This window comes from Idiotropiscis lumnitzeri, chromosome 11 (assembly GCF_059441095.1).
Source record: "Idiotropiscis lumnitzeri isolate Australia: NSW breed Sydney's pygmy pipehorse chromosome 11, RoL_Ilum_1.0, whole genome shotgun sequence".
Classification (NCBI taxonomy): Eukaryota; Metazoa; Chordata; class Actinopteri; order Syngnathiformes; family Syngnathidae; genus Idiotropiscis; species Idiotropiscis lumnitzeri.
The window spans coordinates 19,947,132-19,970,422 of NC_142401.1; the positions used below are offsets into that span (position 1 = coordinate 19,947,132).

Consider the following 23,291-nt stretch of genomic DNA (forward strand, 5'->3'; position numbering starts at 1 on the left):
TCAAAGGAATGATGGAGACGCCAAGCAGGCTTTTGTCAGGAGTTTGGGGGCTGAACAGGCTGGTAGCAGCCATTTCCTGGTGACTGCATCAGGACATGGGCAGCATGTAGGGGAGCGGGGTGAGGTGGTGGTGGTGGGGGGGGGGGGTTGCCTGTCTCTTGTGCATTGGAGAGAATATGTCTCAGAGCTACACGTTGACAGGGGATTGACAAAGTCGAATGAACACTAGCTGGCCTAACACTTGGAGCTAGAAAAGCCTGAGCACTGCCAACTTGAAGCCTCTTTGTTGCTTCAAGCTAAATATATTGCAACTGACAAATACTGGTCAATCGACGACGCACTCAAGTGTGTTTAAGTATGACCGTGTGCGCATGCAGCAACAGAAAATACCACATTGCGTATGTGCTTTTCACTGCTTTCTGATATAGCTCGCATTGCAAAATGTGCATGACTGTGTTTTTACTGTACAGCTTTATTCAAACGTCTTATAAGATCAAAATCATCATTCTTATTATTATTATATATTTCCATTATAACATATTTTATTATATATTATAATATATTATATAATCATCATTGTGATATTATTACCGTATGTATGCAGTTGACCTGGTCCTTTTTATCCCAAATAGTGCTGGCTTGCAACAGATGTTTAAGATGTGCTCCCAAAATTGGACCTTCTGCAATAGAGGATTAAATAAAAGTATATATAATACTAGTGAGGACCTCTTCCCCAAAATGCTGTAAAAACATTGTAATCATTCTGAGAAAAATGGCATGCAAATTTTTCAAACTTGCCCAAAAAAACCCAAACCAAAAAAAACCCATCCTTGACATCAAAATGACACCCATTGCTTCTTCTCATTAGGGGCCCTCAGATGTAACTCACAGCAGCGCAATGAAGAGTTCCACTCCCCTTATCAATATTATTCAATAATTTTATGAGAAAATCAGTGCAGATGGAGATTTCTATTTATTTATTTACATTTATTTGTAAGCTTTGCCTGCCCAGTTTGAAAAAGCAAAACCGGACTTCAATTAGATGAAATCTAACATTTAATGGCACATTGATTGTATTATTGTTGTATTGCACTGGAGAGGGGAGCCCTCTAATCTCGTTGCACACTTGAGTACAATGACAATAAAGGGATTTCTAATTCTAATTCTAATTTAAAGCACCCTGCTCGCCATTTGAGGTATCTTCAGGTGACAAAAAAAATCTAAAGAAATTGCAACGGCGAGTCAAAGCAGATCTAATATGAAGGTGTAGAGTTGCACAACGCTGTGTGTCTGTAATTTTAGTTGGGAAAACTATCATTAAGTGTATACGTAAATCCACCTTGCCTGTTCTTATCCATGCGGCACAAGCTCCCCGGTCTCCATGAAATATTTTGAAGCGGCCTCACTGAGTTGAATATGAAGACAAAACTAGAGTCTTAGAAGAGACTGTCCGAGCCACATCCAATATTAGATATGCAGGATGGCACGTTCCGGTCAAAAGCCAGTCGGGGTCGAACAGACATCAACATCGGCTTTAATGGTAACTCAGTTTAAACGTTATTGACTGATGGCGGTGGAAATCCAACGCCATGCGCTGCTCAATATTACTCATCAATAACTGTGTAGTATTTATTCTGATCATCTAAAAACATTCTATGCATAATTTTAAGTATGTATATTATATTTAATTTTCTCAATTTGTCATTTTTTACCCCATTTAAATTTTTCTCCCTTTCAATGTGAATCAGCGCCCTCTATTGACCAACTGCAACTGCTGCGCATGCTGTAACAAAAAAATATTTCCATTCCTTAAGTAAAATAAATAAATAAGAGCAACACATAAAAACAACAGTGACCTGAACTTTGTGTTTCAGACATACATCACCTGGATTTATGTGTTCCATCCTCATTATTTGTGTTTTATTGCTGTCCTCACATCACCTCCTGTTCCTCCTTGTTTCAACAGCATTCTTAATCAGCACGGGGCTGAGTGTCCCTCCTCGGAGCATTCAGACAGATTACAGATAAAGCTTTGCGTGAGACTGGTCTGAATGTACTGGCACGCATGTCAACATGCTTAAGAATGCTTAAAAATACAGTGCATTGATCTTTATTCATTCAACCATCAAAGAATTGGTTCGGAAAGTCCCTCATGTGCAATTTTCAATAATGACACTAAAAAAATACCTATAATTGATCTCTCTGTGTCCTCTTCGGAGTTACAGTATAATGTTAATTGGCATCCAGTCAGTGGGCTTGCCAGTAGGGATGTAGGACTAGGTTGGGGGAATGGAAAAAGACTTTCCAAGGGCTCAAAGCTTGTCGGAGGCTTCTGCAAAGGGCCATCCATGTAGTTTCAGATGATTACCATACCCTCGAAAAAAATTATCGACTATGAATTCTGTCAGCCGCACCCCGCAACTATTTCAAGAGGATTACATATGGGGGCTCAAATTTTATGCCACTCCATAGCACCTTAGCTTTAATATTAACACATGCACGCGACACAAATGTTTGTTTCTCTCGTTCCACTTCAAACATCGGACAGTGTACATAGACTGCATGCATTTGATCATCATGTCTGCGTTTTGCCTGTGCTGAGTAACAAATGAGAGTTCAGTGGAGGCAGGAGCATGCAGAGAAAGGCAGTGGGAGAAAGAAATGGTGTTTTGGCGGTGGCGGGTGGGGGCTGTCATTTAGTCTCACATTTGCCTCTGTGGTTTCCTAAAGGCCAGGGAACTGCTGTAGAGTCCCTCCATCCTTTACTTTGCCCGGGGTCTCATCAGTGTTGTCGTTTGGAATCTCATTTGGCACACATAAACACACACACACCCAGAATGCAGCTGCGGTTAGAGTGAGAGCTGCCACTTGCAGCAACAGAGGTGGCGACAGTGGCTGATTGGCCAGGCCTGTTGATTTGTGACGACAGGCTGGTATGACTGGCAGCAACTGTAGCAGCAGAGTGTCACTACACTTCCTGTTACTGGCATAGACTCTGGCTGTCACATTACATTTCAAAGTAAAGCCAATATATCAGTCGGGAGTGGCCTTTTACGAAAATAATTTTCGAGCATATCGCTCATTTTCATATAATCTGATCAATGTTGATAAAGACAACCCACTGAGTTTACTTCTGAAAATCAATACATTTTACTGATATGACTATTTGAATTATAGGCAGTTGTTATTCTATCCAATTAATTGTTTTGGAAAATATTTTTCGAACTTTATTGACAAAATAGCTTTACCGTTATCAAAATTAAGTTTCTTGATTTTCAACTTGTTTTCTGAAGATGCAAATTCCATTTTAGGATACGCAGGAATTTTCACCTGTTCTTTAATGTACTTTACTATACCCGGAAAAGGAAACGAAGAGTCCAATACTTACATTTCAAGCGCAAGTCTGGTGCCAAGTGCAGTCTAGCTGTGCACGTCAGTGGAGTTTTTTTTCTTTTGGTGTTTTGCTCGTCAATGCACAGGTTGAATTGGGCATAACAGGTTGTTTGCACCGTTGTGTAATGGAACGCAGCTGAGTCCCAGTCAATCATAGCGTTGGTGTGCATTCCATGCTTGACATTGCTGAAACAGAAATTGACTCGCTGAGGTCCATGCTTGACATTGGCACCCCCCATTTAAACAGGTAAACGGCAAGATTTCCCCTTACAGATGATGTAGTTGTGTGACCTAGGAGAGGACATTGCACCCATAACTCGTGTGGCCAACCAATAGCTCTGTTGCGGGGTGCTATCAAGATGACAAGTAGTACAATTTCATCCATCCATCCATCCATCTTTTGAAGCACTTATCCTCACGAGGGTCACGCGCATACCGGAGCCTATCCCAGCTAACTTCGGGCAGTCGGCGGGGTACACCATGGATTGGTTGCCAGCCAATCGCAGGGCACACAAAGACCAACAAACAGCCAGACTCGCATTCACACCTAAGGACAATTTAGGGTGTTCAATCAACCAACCATGCATGTTTTTGGAATGTAGGAGGTAACCGGAGTACCTGGAGGAAAGCCACGCAGGCACGGGGAGAACATGCAAACTCCACACAGGGAGGCCTGAACATCGCACCTCAAAATTGTGAAACGGATGTGCTAACCAGTCAGCCACTGTGTCGCCTTGAGTATCATTTCTTCATTTAGTGTATTTCTGCAATGATTCTGAGGGATTGTCCCATGTTATATTTATTAATGAAATAGATTACATCCATCACGCATGTCTGTGGCGCGCCGAATCTGACCCCCTGCTCCTCGATCAAATACCCCAAAACTGCATTACACCACCTGTGCTACTGCTGCTAAAATTTAGTCTAGTTATTGACACCAAATTGTTTACCAAATTCATAAACTCGCTAAAACTAGCCCTGTGAGGTCTGTTTACGCAGAGCATATTCTACTATCTGTGAGAAAATTATCAAATGCGTTCTGGTTCATCAGCTCGGTGCGGCACAGCGCCTAGTGAGCTGCATCGCTGACTAAAACTAGACTAAAATGAAGATGCAGTCATTTTTACGCTGAGAGCATGTATGCCTGCATAACAAAAAAGTAGTCTCAAAAGGGGTGTTCAAAGATCCTTTTTTGAAGTTGTTGCACTTCACCAGAGGGATTTAGATGCCAGATGCAGTGCCTGGATAAGGCAGCCATTTTGAATTCATACGATGGCAGACAGCAACAGAGTGTAAATGGTGTTTTTTCTGAGATTGTGTGAATTTGTGAATGTGTCAGAATTATCTCACATCTTTACCATTATTATGGTTGTATGGAGACAACAATGAAATGGGTTTAATAAAGAGTTAAGAGCATTTATGCACTTGTCGACGCAGTGTTTGAAGGGCATCAGAGGGAAAATCTTGCAACTGACACATTTTTATAAAGTTGAATTTGTCTTTACCGTAATGGACTCTTGTCTTTGCAGTTATGCTAGAAGTGTATTTCAGTGGGCCACCAAAAGTTGCTGTCTAAGAAGGATTGCCTTTAATATGGCTGCTAAAAATGTAAAATCATCAATAGGTTTTGAAAATATGACGCTAAGCATGTCTGTTTCAGTATGGGAGACATAAGCCAATATAAAAACAAGGTGGCATAAAAAAATTATATTTTTTTACAAGTCTACTATTATTGATCATGTTGTGTGAAAGGACCCATATGTGTTTTAAAATATGTTTGTGCTTTACTGACATTAAATTCAATCATTGAAATCATTGAAAACAAAACATCCCTCTTGAAACATGGAAGGGAAATAAGCCTCACTAACAAATCCACAAAAGAAACTTATTTTTTCTAAATATTCATTTTTGTATGATTGTTTTCTTTCGATTCCATCCATACAATGTTATGTGCCACGATAAAATTTGAAATTACATTAAATAGTATTTGAATTGTTAATTGTTTGTTTATTGAAATCATTCGTCATTTTCTAAATCATGATATTATAAAAAGCCAAATTCATGTAAATGAACAAAAGTCTAACTGAAATGATCGAGCAAATGTCAGATATGGAAGATTGTTTCAAATGTACTAACTTCAATCGGGATAAAAAAAAAAGGGAAACTAAATGAATATAAAATGGGATCTGATGTTACGTATAATTGAGACTCAGTGGGAAAATGGGAAATATTTTAGGGCACTGTATGATTTTGGCCCTTGTTTTTTATGTCATTACAGAACTGCATTATGAATTAATGTGACGTTTGCCCTTATAACTGTGTAAAAATGAAGCACATCGCTTTCAATTTGATCAAAAGTATATTGTTGAAAGTGCAGTGCTGGAATATTGAGGATATTAGAAAATCCCTATTTTCATTCAATAAATTATTCATTGTCTTTGTCACACGATCGTATCATCAGGGCTCGTTCAAAAACTTTTTTTGGCTTACTACAGGTGAGTCAGTACACATTTGCAATGTGCAGCTACCGAGAAAAAAAGGCAGAGCCGGTGGAGCTGCTCCAACTGGATGGCTACACTGTGGACTACACTGACCCCCAGCCAGGTGACACACAGTTAAACAATGATTAAATCTATGACTATGAATACATCGTTAACATCAATGTTACTTGGAAGTGTGCATGATCAAAAGCAGGGGTCTTCAATCCTGTTCCACCTCTCCCTGGTGCAACACACCTGAGCAATCGTTATCTAGCTTCTGCAGACCTTGATCCCCTGATCAAAAGTTTAATCAACGGATCACTGATTTGGTCTGCTAGCTGCACGGCTAGTTAGGCTGATCCCCCCCGATCTATTCCCTCTGTGCGGCTTAGTACCAAAATGGGACCACTGGTGTAGACCACAACCAGGAGACAAGTCGGTTGATGTCCACACCGTTACCAAACGTATAATATATTTCCGACACTTAAATATGTTACCACAGGCATGAATGGCAAGTGATAGAAAATGGGTCATCCACTATTATATCGTCCACTAAGACTGGTGATCCAGGATTGTTAGGGCAATGAGACTCAACTCCTTCTAACAATCTACAGTCGAAGAAAAAAGATTTTGAAGTTGTTATTTTAAGTTAAACCTGCATGAGCTCACTCCCCAGGGGCTCCAAAAACTACACACAAAGTCTTGAATGATATGTATATATAGTAATGTTTTGTGTGAAGCATGTTTCTGATATTTCTGTGAGCGTTTACTTCATACTTTGTTACGTTAACACACTTAATCAGAAATACTTCCATCCTCCAGGCCTGGATGGTGGTCGGACGTTCTTTAACGCTGTGAAAGAGGGTGACACCGTAATATTTGCCAGTGATGATGAGCAAGACAGAATTCTATGGGTGCAGGCCATGTACCGGGCTACCGGCCAGTCCCATAAGCCAGTTCCTCCAACCCAAGTCCAGAAACTAAACTCTCGAGGCGGGACAGCGCCACAGCTTGATGCACCAATATCTCAGTTCTGTAAGTGCTTCACTCTCAAATTCTCACTTTTCAAATGATTATTATTGCAAAAACACAAACAAACAAAACACCCACCCATCCTGAAGCGGATTGAAAACGATTCCATTATGATGATCAAACCTTACCAGTAATTTAGGAAAATTACATCAAAACCAGTATCCCGTATCTTGATCTTTTCTTTCCTCACTTTGTCAATTACGCTTATCTGAAAATGCTTTCGGCTGTTTCCTCTCTGCTTTGCTCTCTCTTGTAAATTTGCTGTACATTTAAGTGTTTCGTGGCTTTGCTATGTGTCTTTATGTTTCTCTGTTTGTTCCCTCTTCCTTTTTCCATCTTTTTAACCTTGACCCGGCTATCTTGTAGCTGGATTGAACGGTAAGTGCTTTCCTGCCTCTTTTCTCCTACCTTTTGTTGTTGCCAAAATCTTCTCCCCTTGTACAAACTTTGTGTTTTAAAGAACACTTACAGAGGTTACAGATTGCTTTATTTTTTTCAGGAATCAGTACATTGTTTATTTTTAAAATCAATAACCCCGGTCATTTTTTTTCTACTAAACTAATTCATCTGAGATGCAGGTAAACTTTTTCATACGTATTGCCATGACACCTTTTATTGGTTAGAGTCAGTGTTACTGGCAGTGATTCCTTATAGTTTCAGGACATCTGCCATTGACTTGGGGTGATACCTCTGGCAGCGATCCCTTATAAGGGATTGAGTCCTGGAGAGCTGGCTACAGCTAGCGCGAGCTGAGCTAGCGCGAGCTGAGCTAGCGCGAGCTCGCGCCTTGTAGTGCGGCGCGCCTAGCATTTGGCTGCCAGGATGGCCGAGTGGTCTAAGGCGCCGCGTTCAGGACCCAGTCTCCCCAGGAGGCCTGGGTTCGAATCTCGAATTTCCCCATTGTGGGACTAATAAAGGGAATATTATTATTATTATTATTATATTAATGTTATGGAATGTTAATTGCAAAATCCAAATCGGCCCTTGTTTTTTTCCTCTAGCACCTCAAGTTTTCACAGTAGTACTCCTACCAATAGTAATGTAGTAATAATAATATAATATGTAATACACTCATATTTATGAATTATTAGTTCAACAATATTTTAATATTGCAGTGAATAAATGAGGTCATACAATACAGAATACCTAAAGTATCGTAAAGAATTGCCTCGAAAGTCACAAAACTTTGGATTTGAGCTCGCCATCAAGCATTACTCACATCACAAAATGTACAGACATCATTGCATATTGCAACTTTTTGGCATTTGCAACTTTTCCTATTCAAAGATTTATTTGTATTTTTTTTAATCGATACTGATGACTAAAGTTTTGTGACATGTCCGTGATATTTTTTTTTTGACAAAATTAAACAAACAAATGAACATCTTCCGAGACTGGCTGTTCCGTAATTTTTGGCAGAGGTTGTATTGATGTGTGTAAATGCCAAAGGGTGCATTTGATGAGATATTACATTTGTGTAAAGTGCTAGTACACCTCAAGTGAAGCTGTTTTTGTCAAATGATTTAATTACTGAATACAGTTATTATGTATGAGGGACTGAAAGTGCCAAATTTAAATAAATAAATACACCATGAAATGTTTAATTAAAATTGGCATTAATTAATTAATTGTTTCATTCATTCATTACATATGGAATTAAATAAATCAGATAAAAAGATACATAAATAAATGCACCATTAAATAACTAAATAAAGTGTCATTAATTAAATGTTTTAATTTATTAATGTAATTACCAATGATATGTCAAAAAAATCTTTATCATTATTTCTGTATTTAATTAATTATGTCTGTATTTAAATAGTTATTTCAAGGTCCCGCGTTGCAATGTTCAATTAATTAATTTTATCTGTCAAACTCGCTCATCACAGTTTGGTGGGCTGGTCCTAACCCCTGATGCGCTGCTCATCAAGCCAAGGCAAATCAATTCCAGAATAACAATTGATGCCAGCCAAGTATCTTTTGAAAATACTCTGATACACCGAGTGCCGCTATTCACCTCTACATTGGTTGGAATACTCAAGCAAAACAACGAAATAGAAGCCTCGACCGCGAAGTCAAGGTAGCTCATCAAAGTCCTCCATCATGTTAGCCGCCATGTTTGCAACCACTTCAGGCCAAAGTAATGGCTTAGACAAGATTTGAGTTCTCTGGGTGAGTTTGACAGATAATTAATTACATACAAAAAGAATTATACACATGTTTTTTACATTTCATTGGGAATTTAATTAATTAATCAATTATTTAATTGCACATAAATTTACTTAATTCCATATTTAATTAATAAATTTAACATTTAATTAATTAATGACCATTTTAATTCAACATTTCATGTTGTATTTATTTATTTAATTTTGGCACTTTTAGCCCTCCATAATTATGTACCCCATATATGAATACAGTGAACCCTCGCTACTTTGCGCTTCACCTTTCGCGGCTTCAGTGCTTCGCGGGTCTAAAAAATATTCGGGGGCATTGTAGTTTCGCCGAGCGGCACGAGGGGGCGCTGGAGCGGTTAGACGGCCGGCGTGCGCCGAAGAGGAGAGTGGACGAAGAAGAGGGTGGACGAAGAAGAGCACGTTCCCCCGGGCACGATTTGGGGCGACGTTTCGCGTGGTTCGGACCGTACCAGAGCTCCGGCCAGCGTGCGTGGCAGTTAAGCCTTAGAGTAGCACCTTCCCCGGGCACGGGCGGTGCCAAGTGGCCCCTAAGTTTAACCGAATGGAAGCTCCGGAGGAGGAGGGCATGCTCGCGTCACAGTTAGCCGAAGAGGAGCACCTTCCCCGGGCACGGGCGGTTCCAAGCGGCCCCTAAGTTTAACCGAATGGAAGCTCCGGGGGAGGAGGGCGGGCGTGTGTCACAGTTAAGCCGAATAGGAGCACCTTCCGCCCGGGCACGAGCGCGGCGACATTTCGCTTCGCTCGGGACTGTGCGAGAGCTCCGGAGGAGACCGGCCGGCGTGCGTGGCAGTTAAGCCGAAGAGGAACAACTTCCGCCCGGGCATGAGCGGAGCGCGAGGCTGTCAGTTATGAATGAATAAATGAATAAATAAATAAATGAAGAATGCCACCTTTCATTTCACAGGGCACACCGGACGGCGTACCAGCAGGTAAAAGTCGAAGTAATTAATAAATACAAAAAGAAGTAATTGAATAAATATAAAAATAATGGCTGGGGAATAAAAAAAATAAGTTTTAATAATAATTTGTTTTGTTTTTTTTGTTATAACATGAATTTCACTCTCTCTCTCTCTACCCATAAATATATATATATATATATTTATTTTTTTTAAGCATTTTTGAAGGTGCGCCGCTACTTCGCGGATTTTCAGTTTTCGCGGGTGGTCTCGGTCCCCATTAACCGCGATGAGCGAGGGTTCACTGTATATGTAACATGGGTTCATGCTTATGTACATACCAGAGGAATGGTGTTGATGCTTTGCTTTATATAGAACACAGTCAAATAAATCGGTGCAGACGTAATACTGTGTTCTTTTATGATCCACTCCATTTGATGTGCTTTGTCGCCTTTGTGTGGTATCTATAGGCAATAACAAATCCTTAATGGGGAAAGGGGGTCTTCAAGGCTCGGCCGCTATATGGGATTCACTGTACAGTATACATTGTGCACTTATCTCACCAGACCTCACTTCAGTAAGCCTCAAATGATTTACAAAGGACAAGTTTTGCTTTTTAATCGTAACTTTTTATGAAAGCCTTTGTGCACGACATGGCGTACTGCATGAGACTCAATGATTGAGTCTGCTGTGCATGAAGTAGCATTGTGCACACCTCAAATGAACAATCTTCAAAGGTTATGTGCTTTGTATTTTCTTTGTTGGTTTGTGGCTTTTGGGGCATTTACTGCATTCCCAACTCAACAAAGAGTGATTAGAAAAGTACATGAGAAGAGAAAACAGGTGAGACTTGAAGTGGGCTTGAATTCAAAGCAGTAAAACATCAATGGGGTCATAATGCTTTTGTGATTAAAGTGTCACAAGTGATGAGTCCAGTATCATCATACCTGTTGATTTATTAATGTGATTGATTCTGATAATATCGGCTCCTGTTTAAATATTGACATTTTTCCTCAAAGATTCTGTGACATTCAAGCAGTTTTATTTGATCTTCATTTTAACAGCAAGTGGCAGTGTGTAGTCTGTAATACAGGTGGCTTTTTTGGGGACGTTTTATGCGTAAAATACAAAGTCAAAATAGGTCTGTGACTTGGTTAAGTGTGACATCTATGTGGTTTGTCATTTGCATGCAAAAGACTTTCAAAGGCAATGGTCCGCACAACGAGCGTCAGTTGGATGTGGATTTGTCACCAGTTATTCAAGCACCTGACCACTTTGTGGTTGCTACACATCTACTCAATTAAGAAAAAATGGCTGACCGCAATAATGCCCTGTGTTGTGTAAAGTACACCTAAAAACAAGCCACGGCTGTGGCTTCGAGCTGATCGGGCCACTTCACTGCGGGCGCCTGCGAGGTTACACAGCGTTACCATGGAGTTAGACGTAGAGAAAAATAAAAAAAGGTGAAGAAAATTTCCTCTAAAGTGACCCAGAGCCATTGTGCTGAGTGCACCAGCCACAATTCAGCGGTCTAATCAATGAAGAGACATGGTGGCCACAGACGCCCACCCAACAGGAATTCAGCGCTGGAGCCTATCCTAAGTATCTTTGGGCAGTAGGCGGGGTACACCTTGAACTGTTTGCCAGCCAATCGCAGGGCACACAGAGACAAACAACCATCTGCGCTCACACTCATACCTAGGGGCAATTTAGAGTGTCCAATCAATCTGCCATACATGTTTTTGGAACGTGGGAGGAAATTGGAGTACCAGCGGGAAACCCACGCAGGCACAGGGAGAACATGCAAACTCCACACTGGAAAGCTGGAGATGGAATCGCACCCAGCACCTCTGTGTTGTGAGGCCATCGTGCTAACCAGTCGTCCACCGTGCTGCTCATTACACGTTTATATACAATAAAATGATTTTCATTTCTTATCAAGAATCGATAGCCTCGAGTGGATTTAACAGACACAACGGAACAAACTTAAATAAAAGCAAACACGTCTTCCCCGATGTTGTGCAAAAATGACTCAAGAAGTATTTTCCAAAGCCAGTCTTTTTTTGCCACATTGACATTTCACAATGCTCTTGCCACTTGGTAAAGACTGGCACATATTAGGGACATTCTTCTGCAGTTCTTTGGTTTCGTGGTAGCATTGACAGCTTCATCAGCAAGTTATTATCAAAAGTGCCAGGTTAAAAATTATACATGTGTCTAGTGCACAATTAAACCAGGCAGTAATCAATTACTTGTTACCAATTAAATGCTTGCATGTTCAGACGTATCGGTGCAATGACTAACACATGATACAACCAACCAGGGAGGAAGGATGTCTCCAAGTGCCCACTTAAACGGATGTGACTGTGATCACCTAAGCCAACTTTACATCATCAACCCATAGTCTACTAGCAGTTCCTTATAATCCTACTTTCTGTGCTTCAACCTCAGGCATGGACTCCGACAAAGCAGATTGTAATTCTGCCATGTCAAGGACTGCGCCTCTTACTCACCTATTTTACGAGAATGACAGTAGCTGCTTCCATTGGCTGCGAATCAAGTTGGTACACATTGGCACAAAAAGCCTGTTGCATCTGCGCAAATACCAAAACTAGTCTAGCCCACCAACGTGCAGACATATTCATAATGCTGCGTGCCAGACTTGTGCTGGACACTAATATAGAACCTTGTGTGTAGAAAGACACAACTTAAAACATGTAAAATATGCATCATGTCACTATTTGCAAAGAGCCCATAGCACTCCATAACAACGTCAGTCAAATAAAACACATGGTCCCGTGAAACCAACATTTTCATGAATTTCTAAAACTCTCGCTGTTGGGTGGACATATCCAGGCAAAAGAGGAGAGTGAGTATTTTCGATATTTGAGCATGAACTAATCAAGCGATTCATTCAGAAAACAATGATGTGTCATATCAAGACAAATGTAACAAGACTTTTATAAAATTTGAAATTAAAAATAAAATTATTATGAGGATAAAGATCTGAGTCTGAGGTTTTTTTGTTGCACTATGTGTGCCGAGGTTAAAATTGGAAATAATAATTGTGAAACTATTCTATTCTTTACCTGAAAGCTAAAACAATTAATTGAGTGATAAATAATTACATTAATAGACAGTAAACATTTATAATATTTGCAATTATTTGTTTCTTTGCACAGTAGAGGGGTGATCTGCACAATACATGTTTTCATAATTACATAATATCTGACTTGACTATTTTTTAATCCATTCTGCTTTGCTAAATGACCATAGACAACCTGATACGTCTTGTAATATGTCATTGTGTACTATCACAACGTCTAAGTGCCAAGACATCATATTGGATAAAAACAGCTCTATAATTAAATGATGCAATATTTTGTCACTTCAAACGATTCAAAAGTAGAAAATTAATAATAACAAAATGTGTTAATCTTGTTTGGAGGCTTTCTAGTGGCTTATGTTTGTTTTGGCTGAGATACAAATGTTCCTGACAAAATATGCCGAATGTTCCTGACACGTTATGACAATGGTTGGCAACACTGAGTGAGTTTACAGAAAGGCATATGGAAATTTTGGTCTTAGTGTTTTTTTTTGTTTGTTTGTTTTTTTTAACAGCTATATTTGAATTCACAAAATCTTTTGAACACCAGTAGTACAGCAGGCACGTCCAGGATCCTCTCCTTTGGATCTATAAACAAATAGTAGCCATCAATCATTGTCAGGGCCGTCCTTCCCCAGTCCAGATGGGCGGGGGTGACGGGTGGGGGTGTCACTGCAAGTTACTGTCCATCCCTCCTGCATGCCTCCACTCCCTCTCACTCAAATCAAACAGACCTGACAGGCCACCAGCTACAGTCCAAAGGGGCACAATGTCATTTTTTTTTTTTAGATGTTTTTATTATTTTTTTTTTGTTGTTATTTTTTTGGAGGGGGTGTGGGGGGCAGAATTTTTGAGGGGATACTATTATGTAGCTTCGAGCATCTTTTGTTGTGTTTGTTGACTGCCAGCCGGTGTGCTGTCATTCGGCAGCTAAGAGGACGATAGCTGACAATTTTTCTGATCACTGTGCAGCGGGCAGTTTGACGGCCAGTCCAGAGTTCCAGATCTATTTGTAGTTGACATAATTTTATATTACAAATTCTATTTTCCATTTAGTGACTCAGTAGGTCAACAAAACATTTAACAACAGCCAAAAAGTTGCACGCTTTTTTCTGGCTGTGCACATTCTCCCAATCGACTTACAGATAATTCATACACAGAATGGTGCAGGAGTCGCCACCGTTATAACTATACCCTAACCACTCTTCAAAATCATAGGAATCATATTGTTATCTGATTGCAAGCACTACAAAAGCACAAGAAAGAGGCAGTCACGCCAATGTTGATGATGATGATGATGACGTTGATGACCTGCCTTTGATTGTGAAAATGCTTCTTAGCAAGTTAGAAAGAAGATTAATGAGGTAAAAGGTGCATTCATTTGTATAACCTAAATAACTTGAAAATAAATTGGAGTCATTTCTCCAAGACGCTAAACAGAACTGTTCTGCGTGGCAGTGTTACTGATACTATAGTAATTTAATAGTTTTTAATAATTCATTCTCGTGTCAGTTTGTTTACTGGGGCTCTGTACCCATCCCACCATCTGAGAGTATTAATTCAAGCGCCCCGGGAAGGTAAATTAGAATTAGAATTAGAATTAGAAATCCCTTTATTGTCATTGTACTCAAGAGTGCAACGAGATTAGAGAGCTCCCCTCTCCAGTGCAATACAACAATAATACAGACAAATATATAAATTAGATAAATAAGAGAGTGCAATGGAAAATAATACTGAATAGGGTATATAAAAACACATCATGATGCTGTTCTGCAAGGTACGGGTGGTCTCGTTCCACCTTGTCATCCTTTTCATGTTCATATTCCTTTGACAAATTTGAGGGATTTCATATTTGAATCGGGCTATTGTATAGTTACGAGCAAAGCATGAGCAACAAGTTCCTAATCAGTTTAAATAAGTCTAACGTGTGCAGATGCATATTTATTTGGGACCAGTTAAGCTAATTCAGTTCACTAATATAAAGCGCTGTAGGCACACCTCTTTTCAATTTATGGACCTAAAGAAATAAACAGTTTGATAGTTACTTTGATTAAATTTTGAGTATTTAGCACGATGGCCTCATAGTGCAGAGGTGCAGTGTTGGTTTCCATTTCCAGCCTTCCTGTGTGAAATTCACATGTTCTCTCCGTGCCTGTGTGGGTTTCCTCCCACATTTCAAAAACATGCATGGCAGGTTGAGTGGACACTCTAAACTGGCCCTAGGTATAAGTTTGAGGAGAAGTGGCGCTGTTATTAGTGGAGGGATTTATTCCATGCAGAAGTAAAATTCAAACTTGCTCTCCTTCAAAGTGTAAGGCCGTTTCAAATTTAAAAGTGTGCTATGTCTTTTTCATGGTTTTCCATGACATTCACAAGTTTCAAGAAAACTCCCTGTTCCACGATTCCCACATTCCCACCATTGACAATAAACCCCGCCTCTTGGGTAAGGCTGCCTTCATTCACAACTTACATCTCCTGAGTGTGTCTGAAATCTGGACAGGAGGAAAATCCATGACCGAAAAGGCGCTTCCAAATGGACTTGGATGCAAACCGGAGAATTGTGTGTATTCATTCAGCAAGCACACTGTAGCACCTGCTGCGTTGCTGTCATAAAATCTATCGAAAATAAATAATCAATAAATCCCTTTACATCTTATTTTATTGATTTATTTTACCCTGCCTATTATATAGCAGTAAAGTAAACCTTGTAAAATGGTATTGCTAATCTGAGCCCTACCTTACAATAATTCTTTCTTTCTTTCTCTGTTTCTTTCTTTCTTTCTTTCGCTCTACATCTCACTCTCTCTCTCTCTCGGCCTCCTGCCCGCCTTTTGGATGGGTTCTGTGCGCAGATGCGGATCGAGCCCAGAAGCACGGCATGGATGAGTTCATTTCCGCCAATCCCTGTAACTTTGACCATGCCTCACTCTTTGAACTGGTCCAACGCCTCACATTGGATCACAGACTCAATGACTCTTACTCCTGTCTGGTAAGCAAATTGTAAAATGCAACGTGTTCCTCGATCAATCAAGTGTCTCATAGTGGCGTATCTTGTGTCTCTTACATTCAGGGCTGGTTTAGTCCCGGTCAGGTATTTGTGTTGGATGAATACTGCGCTCGCTACGGAGTTCGAGGTTGTCATCGCCACTTGTGTTATCTGGGTGACCTACTGGAGAGGGCGGAGAATGGAGCCATGATTGACCCGACCCTTCTACACTACAGCTATGCCTTCTGTGCTTCCCACGTCCATGGAAATAGGTAGAAATACAATTGCACATGATAGTTTCTTGGGTTGCCACAAATGATTATTTTGCTAGTCAACTAATCACCAAAAGAACCCGCGCTTAATCAACCGATCGGCTCTGTAAATGAATAAATCCCGGCAGATAACACCAGCAAGCAGCTGTCCTCATAATAGCATGAGCTTATTGTTTGAATTCTTTAAGGTACAAATGCATAAAAAATACAATTATGATAGTACATTCACATTTGTTTAAACTTGTATCCGAATTCCTGACATATTTACACTGTGTTCCAAATTACTATGAAACTTTTATTTAAATTACTCTAAATTTCATGAATAATTGATGCTGATGTCAGTCCTTATAATTTTCAAGTCATCAGCCGTTAATTTATTTCAAATTTCATTGACAAATCTCGAAATGAAATCAGTATTTTTTTTTTTTTTTTTTTACAATGAATAAATACAATAAATAACTCAAAGTCCACTTTTACAAATTATTAAGAACAACAATAGTTCAAGATATTTTATAGGTTGTCAAATGTTCAATTTGGAGCATTATGAGGCCTTATAAGCTAAAATATTTTGGATCGAAATAACTGGAATAGTTTCTGTAGCCGGGGAACAGAGCGCCAAGGTCCCTGCCTCTTGCCGCAGCCCGACTCACATGGGACCCAACCCCTTTGGCCCCTCCCACAATTGGTGAGCCATCTGAAATACAGTGGACCAGCTCTACACTCTCTACAGCAGAGGTGTCAAAGTCATTTTTGTGAACGGGCCACATCGTGATTCTGGTTTCCCTCAGAGGGCTGTTATGACTGCGAACTCATATAAATCACCTTACATTATCACTTAGACACAACACAATGATACAAAGCTAGTTTTGAAATCAGAAGCCAGTAATAAATGACATTATCTCATATTTCAATTTTGTTAAAAGTGAAGAAAATGTGCTAGAAGCAGCAAGTTGAAGCACATGATTTTCCCTTCGCGGGCCACATAATATGAGGTCGCGGGCCACATCTGGCCCCCGGGCCTTGAGTTTGACACATGTGCTCTACAGGGTCCTTGAGGTTGCATGGGAGTTCGCCCAACCAATCTACATGTGTTTTGTGGACTTGGAGAAGGCGTTCGACCGTGTCCCTCGGGGAATTCTGTGGAGCCTGCTTCGGGAGTACGGGGTACCGAGCCCCCTGATACGGGCAGTTTGGTCCCTGTACCACCGATGACAGTGTTTGGTCCGCATTGCCGGCATTAAGTTGGATTCATTTCCAGTGAGGGTTGGACTCCGCCAAGGCTGCCCTTTGTCACCACAGTCGGAAAAGGGTGGAGTGCCCTCTCCAGGTCGGGGAGGAGATCCTGCCCCAAGTGGAGGAGTTTAAGTATCTTGGGGTCTTGTTTACGAGTGAGGGGAGGATGCAGCGAGATATCGACAGGCGTATCGGTGCAGCCTCCGCTGTGATGCGGACGCTGTATCGGTCTGTCGTGGTGAAGAGGGAGCTGAGCCAAAAGGCGAAGCTCTGGATTTACCGGTCGATCTACGTTCCTACCCTCACCTATGGTCACGAGCTGAAGATCTCGGATACAAGCGGCCGAAATGAGTTTCCCCCGCAGGGTGTCTGGGCTCTCCCATAGAGATAGGGTGAGAAGCCCGGCCATCCGGGAGGCACTCAGTGTCGAGCCGCTGCTCCTCCACGTAGAGAGGAGCCAGATGAGGTGGCTCGGGCATCTGATTAGGATGGCTCCTGGAAGCCTTGCTGGTGAGGTGTTCCGGGCATGTCCCACCGGCAGGAGGCCCAGAGAACGACCCAGGACACGCTGGAGAGACTATGTCTCCCGGCTGGCCTGGGAACGCCTGGACATCCCTCCGGCAGAGCTGGAAGAAGTGGCTGGGGAGCGGGAAGTCTGGGCTACCCTGCTGAAGCTGCTGCCCCCGCAACCCAACCCCGGATAAGCGGCGGATAATGGATGGATGGATGGAACCTTGGAATAAACAGGCCGAGTTACAAGTTTGTATAGGACCCCTTTCTTGATAACACTTTAATAAGCCTTGCATCCATTGAACGTTTTGAGCTCTTGGACAGTTTCAGGTTTAATTGCTTTGCAGGATGTTAGAATAGCGTCCCAGAGCTGCTGCTTAGATCTGAACTGTCTCCTAGCCTAATAGATCATTTGCTTGATAATGCTCTGGAGGTTCTCAATAGGTTTGAGGACAGGAGAAGATTTTCTCTTGCCAATGCAGCCAGTGACTCGGTGATGTTCTTTGCAGCATGAGATAGGGCATTATCAAACATGAAAATTTGTTTGTCGGACAGTACGGTTGTTCTTTTTGTACCTTGGAAGAAACTCGTCAGTCAGGAAGGGACCTCCCAGCTATCTCCCCGCATCATTCTAGCCCAAAACTTGACACCTTGACCCTTTTGCTACAGTCTCAGCCTTGTTTGGACATTGCCGCCATTCACCAACCATCCGCCGCTCCAGCCATCTGGGCCATCAAGGGTTGCACGGCAATCATCGATAAACAAAGCAGTTTGAAAATGAGTCTTCATGAATTCCTGAGCCGGGCGGCACGGTGGCCCGACTGGTTAGCATGATGGCCTCACAGTGAGAGACAGCAGTGGTCGTGGGTTTGATCCCGGCTCCGGCCTTCCTGTGTGGAATTTGCATGTTCTCCCCGTGCCTGCTTGGGTTTTCTCCGTGTACTCCGGTTTCCTCCCACATTTCAAAAACATGCATGGCAGGTTGATTGAACACTCTAAATTGCCCCTAGGTGTGAGCGTGAATGGTTGTTCCTCTCTGTGTGCACTGCAATTGGCTGGAAACCAGTTCAGGGTGTCCCACGCCTACTGCCGGAAGATAGCTGGGATGGGCTCCAGCACTCCCCGCGACCCTAGTGAGGAGAAGCGGTAAAAGATAATGGATGGATGAATTCCTGAGCCCACTGCAATTGTTTCTGCTTTCGGGGTGGCTGAATATTAGCTTTAAGCACACTTACAAACTTCTTGAAGATCCTACACCTTGAGGTTTGTGGGACTCCAGAGGCAGCAGCGGCTTCAAATACCTCTTTGCTGCTTTGCAAATGGCCTTTTATTGTCTCTTGATCTGATGAAGTTGTCTGGCAGAAACTTTTCTTATTTTGCCTTTATCTGCATAAACTCGCCTGTACTCTGAATTAGTAACAGATTTCTTTAACGTTTGATGATCACGCATACATTTTTTGGGCGAAATAGCCTATGTTTTCATACCCTGAGCAAGGTCGTGTACTAACACATTCAGCAGCAGAGACCTCGTTTTTCTTCCCAATATCGCTTGAAACTTGTGGCCTGCTTTATAATGTGGAACATCACTTTTAAGCAGATTTCCTATAATTGGGCTCATCTGAGAGACTATTGATCATAAATGTTTGTGATTTATGCCAATTATCCATAGAGCCTTGAGACACAATACCACCCATGTGTTTAATGGAAAACAAAAACAAAAAGGGTTTTGACTCTTAAATCCACTTTGTATAATAAATTGGAACACAGTGTATATATGATGGTGCAAATTAAATTGAATTCAAATTGAACTGAATTGATACTGCGGCTTTAATCTTTTTGTCTGTAATTGTTCAATGCATTTTAAAATGGAACCAAAAACTATACACTATAAAGAGTTGCACTATGAAACTATCTTAATTGTTTTAATTTAAAATGTTTGATTTCCCTTAACTGGTTTCAAAGTAGTAAATGGAGCATCACAAACGAAATGGTGGTATATACTTGAAACAGAAAAAAACAAATTCAACATTAAGAGGATTTATCAATCAGTATCCTGTAGTGAACAATGTTTTGTATTTTATTGTTGCATGTTGCCATTGAGTGCTTGTGGCAAATACAGTCGTGGGAAAAAAATTAAAAGACTGCCCTTGTTTCTTCAGTTTAATGTTAATTTTAAATGCCTAGAATACAACTAAAGATATTTTTGTTATGCATGTTATGTTCTGAGTGGTCAAATTTCCCAGCACGTGACCGTTACACTGGCGACTGCATGTGCTTCGATGTCAACTACATTGAAAAAATGTTTTTTGCTGGTTAATAAATGTGAGTTCACTGACTGATGCCTCCAAAATCGAGGGTAGTTGTAACATTATGTTGGCATACCAATGTTATATAAAACCTTTTACATTTAACACACACGATAGACTGTCTGTGCTAATGTTAGCTTCCGAACACGACTGTCCCATGTCAGAATCCAAATAGGAATCGGCAGCCACAACATGCTTGCTTTATAGATGCTCATGAAAGTGAGTTTTGCATCATATTAAGTATGTATGTATGTAAGTAAGTTTGGCGAAATGCGCCCAAACTTTCAGCTCTTTTGCCAACACGGGCCAAGCTATGACACCGCTTTACCCAAAATGCTTCTATTTACATCAGCCAGCGGGAGGAGTAGCAGACGAGGCAATTTTGCGAGAAAAACAAAGCGCCAGATAAATACATAATTAACAACTCATCAACTTAAATTTCTTGTCGCCGATTTTGATCGATACCTATTCGACTAATCATGGCAGCCCTAGCATTCCTCACATCAATACTTGAGTTAAGCTAATAAAAGTTGACTGTGATAAATGAAATGGAAAAAAAAACATAGAAAGGTTATAGAAAGTCATGTGCTTCATGTGTTCACCCTTGTGAAGTATTATATTTTTGTATTATTCCTCATCTTGCATATCTGCATGTTAACTTTTCATTTTTCCATGTCTTTTTCCTATTTCTTGCCTAACCTCTTAACCATGTCCACTTTATAAAACAAACTTCATTGTCCACGAATTTCAAAAATTTCACACAACCCCTGTCAGTCAGCGTGTGTCAGAGCTGTTAAACTGGCCAGTATCAGAGGCCGAACTACAGCAAGCGCTTTTCCCCTCTTCTCCTGAGCCCTCTCCCCAAAGCATTAGGAAAGAACTCAAAATCATTGAGTTCATGAAGAAAAGAGATCTCAGGTCCCCACTTTTCTCAGGACCAAAACGGTGAGTTAATGCATCCTGTGATTTTACGAAACATCTCATTTTAGTTTAAAAAAAAGTAGAATTCTTACTCTTCTTCTGAGGAGCACTTACTGGTGGCGAGGGATTAGCTCCCTTTTTGTAGGAAGAAACCATGAGCAGAACCAGAATTAGGGTGCAGTGGGCATTTGTCTTGACCAGACGGTGTTTAAGAATGACCAATTGTGGAATGGGCTTGATGTTAGAAATGAACAATCTAGTCCTATCATTTTTCACCATGATGTTTGTTGAGCTTTAAAGGGGCAAAGGCAGATCTTATACAGCACTAAAGATATGAACAATATGTACTAAAATGGATTCTCTTGTTATGCACGCTAAATCACGCTATTCCATGTCCATACATTTGATAGAAATATTCCCATAATATTGCTTTATGCCGGAGAAGTTAGCACTATACAAGAGTTGCTGTTTCAAATACTCACATTTTTCATGAGTTTTCTCCAACTACTTCAGCTTCCTTCTACATTTCAAAAACATACATGTTAGGTTAATTCAAGTCTCAAAATCAGAGGTCCACTTTATTGAAAATGTGAGCTAATTCTTAGATATTGATTAATGCAGAGCACCAGTTTGACACGGACTCCCGAAATAACGGATTTGCTCAAATTAGCTTGAAACATATGCTGTTATTAGCAATTCATAATATGCATATATATGAAGACATTGATTGTGTGAATTATGTCTCACACTAATTATCAAGAAAGATTGTGGTTGGTAGGTTGGAAACAAATAAATGCCAAAATGCAACTATTTATTTCTTCAAGTCTCTGCAAGTGTTTATTTTAAAATGGTCACTTCTACAACCTCCTAAGTGTTAGGAACAGACAGCGTTTTTATTTAAAAAAAAACAACAAAAAAAACGCGAGACTGACAAAGTACAACTGACGCTGGTTACAAAGAACTAGGATAATGAGACAACCAAAATCACCTGCAAAAGGCAAGGGAAAAAAAGGAACAAAAATCGCTTGTCAGAAAACGACATGGAACTCTAGAACGCGTATGATACAAACCAAGATTATTTTCTTCAAGAAACAGGGCAAAACATGGCAAGATAATATGGATATAAAATTGATCTAAGTTGTAGTATCAAATATTAGGAAATTAACTTTATACTGACAAAAGCCAGTATTTTTTTCTAAAAAGTGATTTGGGTTTATTTGATTTAGACCTGAATCTGAAATCTTTTGCTCTAAAAGCACGAACCTCTCACTGCGCATTGATTTTCAAAAAAAAATGTCATAGTGGTAGTGTCATCAGTCATGATATGCCTACATGTGTATCGAATAAATTGTCCAAAACAGTGACATCCACACACATCAAGTGTGTCAAGAGTGGCCTAGCCAGGTCCTCCATATTGCCTGGAGGCGCAGGCATGACAGGTTGACAAGTTGTCACTTATGATGGCTGAACATCTCTGCTGCCGACATTGCTGTGCATCCCCACACAAAATGAAAAAGTCACACACCTCAAACAGAACCAACCCCCACCAAAACACAAACTCCTAAAATGCATCCCTTCCTTGCCAAGTAAGTTGTGCTCACTTTCTCAGCAGCCTGCGACAGTGTCACTTGACTTGCGTCCAAATTCCTGTCATTTTGTTTTAATAGTCCATTAAAAGTTGTTAAATAGCATTTCTGTTGCTAATACAATACAAAATGCATGGTTGTTATTTTTAATTAATTTGTGCTCTTTGTGTTTGCCATAATTAGTGTGTTAAAGGGGAAGTCAACCACCCAAAATTCTATGTAATAAAATGTTCTATTAACCTTCACTAGTCTAAACATGGCATTCTGATTATCATTGCGTTTGTGGAATATGATTTAAGCAGTATAATCCACCTGTTTTTGTTCATCATGGGGGGCGGCCATTTTGCCGTTTGCTGTAGACTGAAAATGTCA

The 23,291-nt window shown here is 40.6% G+C and overlaps 1 protein-coding gene across 6 annotated transcripts in view; it reads left to right on the plus strand.

The window, feature by feature from the left end:
- Window positions 1–23,291, plus strand: part of cadpsa (Ca2+-dependent activator protein for secretion a) — a 200,355-nt gene that overhangs the window by 34,133 nt on the left and 142,931 nt on the right. For 4 of the 6 annotated variants that reach the window (XM_088308095.1, XM_088308096.1, XM_088308097.1 and 1 more), the window contains exons 10-13: window positions 5,889–5,997; window positions 6,696–6,908; window positions 15,958–16,094; window positions 16,176–16,363. In XM_088308095.1, the coding sequence (XP_088164221.1) occupies window positions 5,889–5,997; window positions 6,696–6,908; window positions 15,958–16,094; window positions 16,176–16,363 (647 nt within the window). Of the gene's footprint in view, window positions 1–5,888; window positions 5,998–6,695; window positions 6,909–15,957; window positions 16,095–16,175; window positions 16,364–21,186; window positions 21,358–23,291 lie in introns of all 6 variants that reach the window. The other 2 variants (XM_088308092.1, XM_088308093.1) reach the window with 1 other exon arrangement.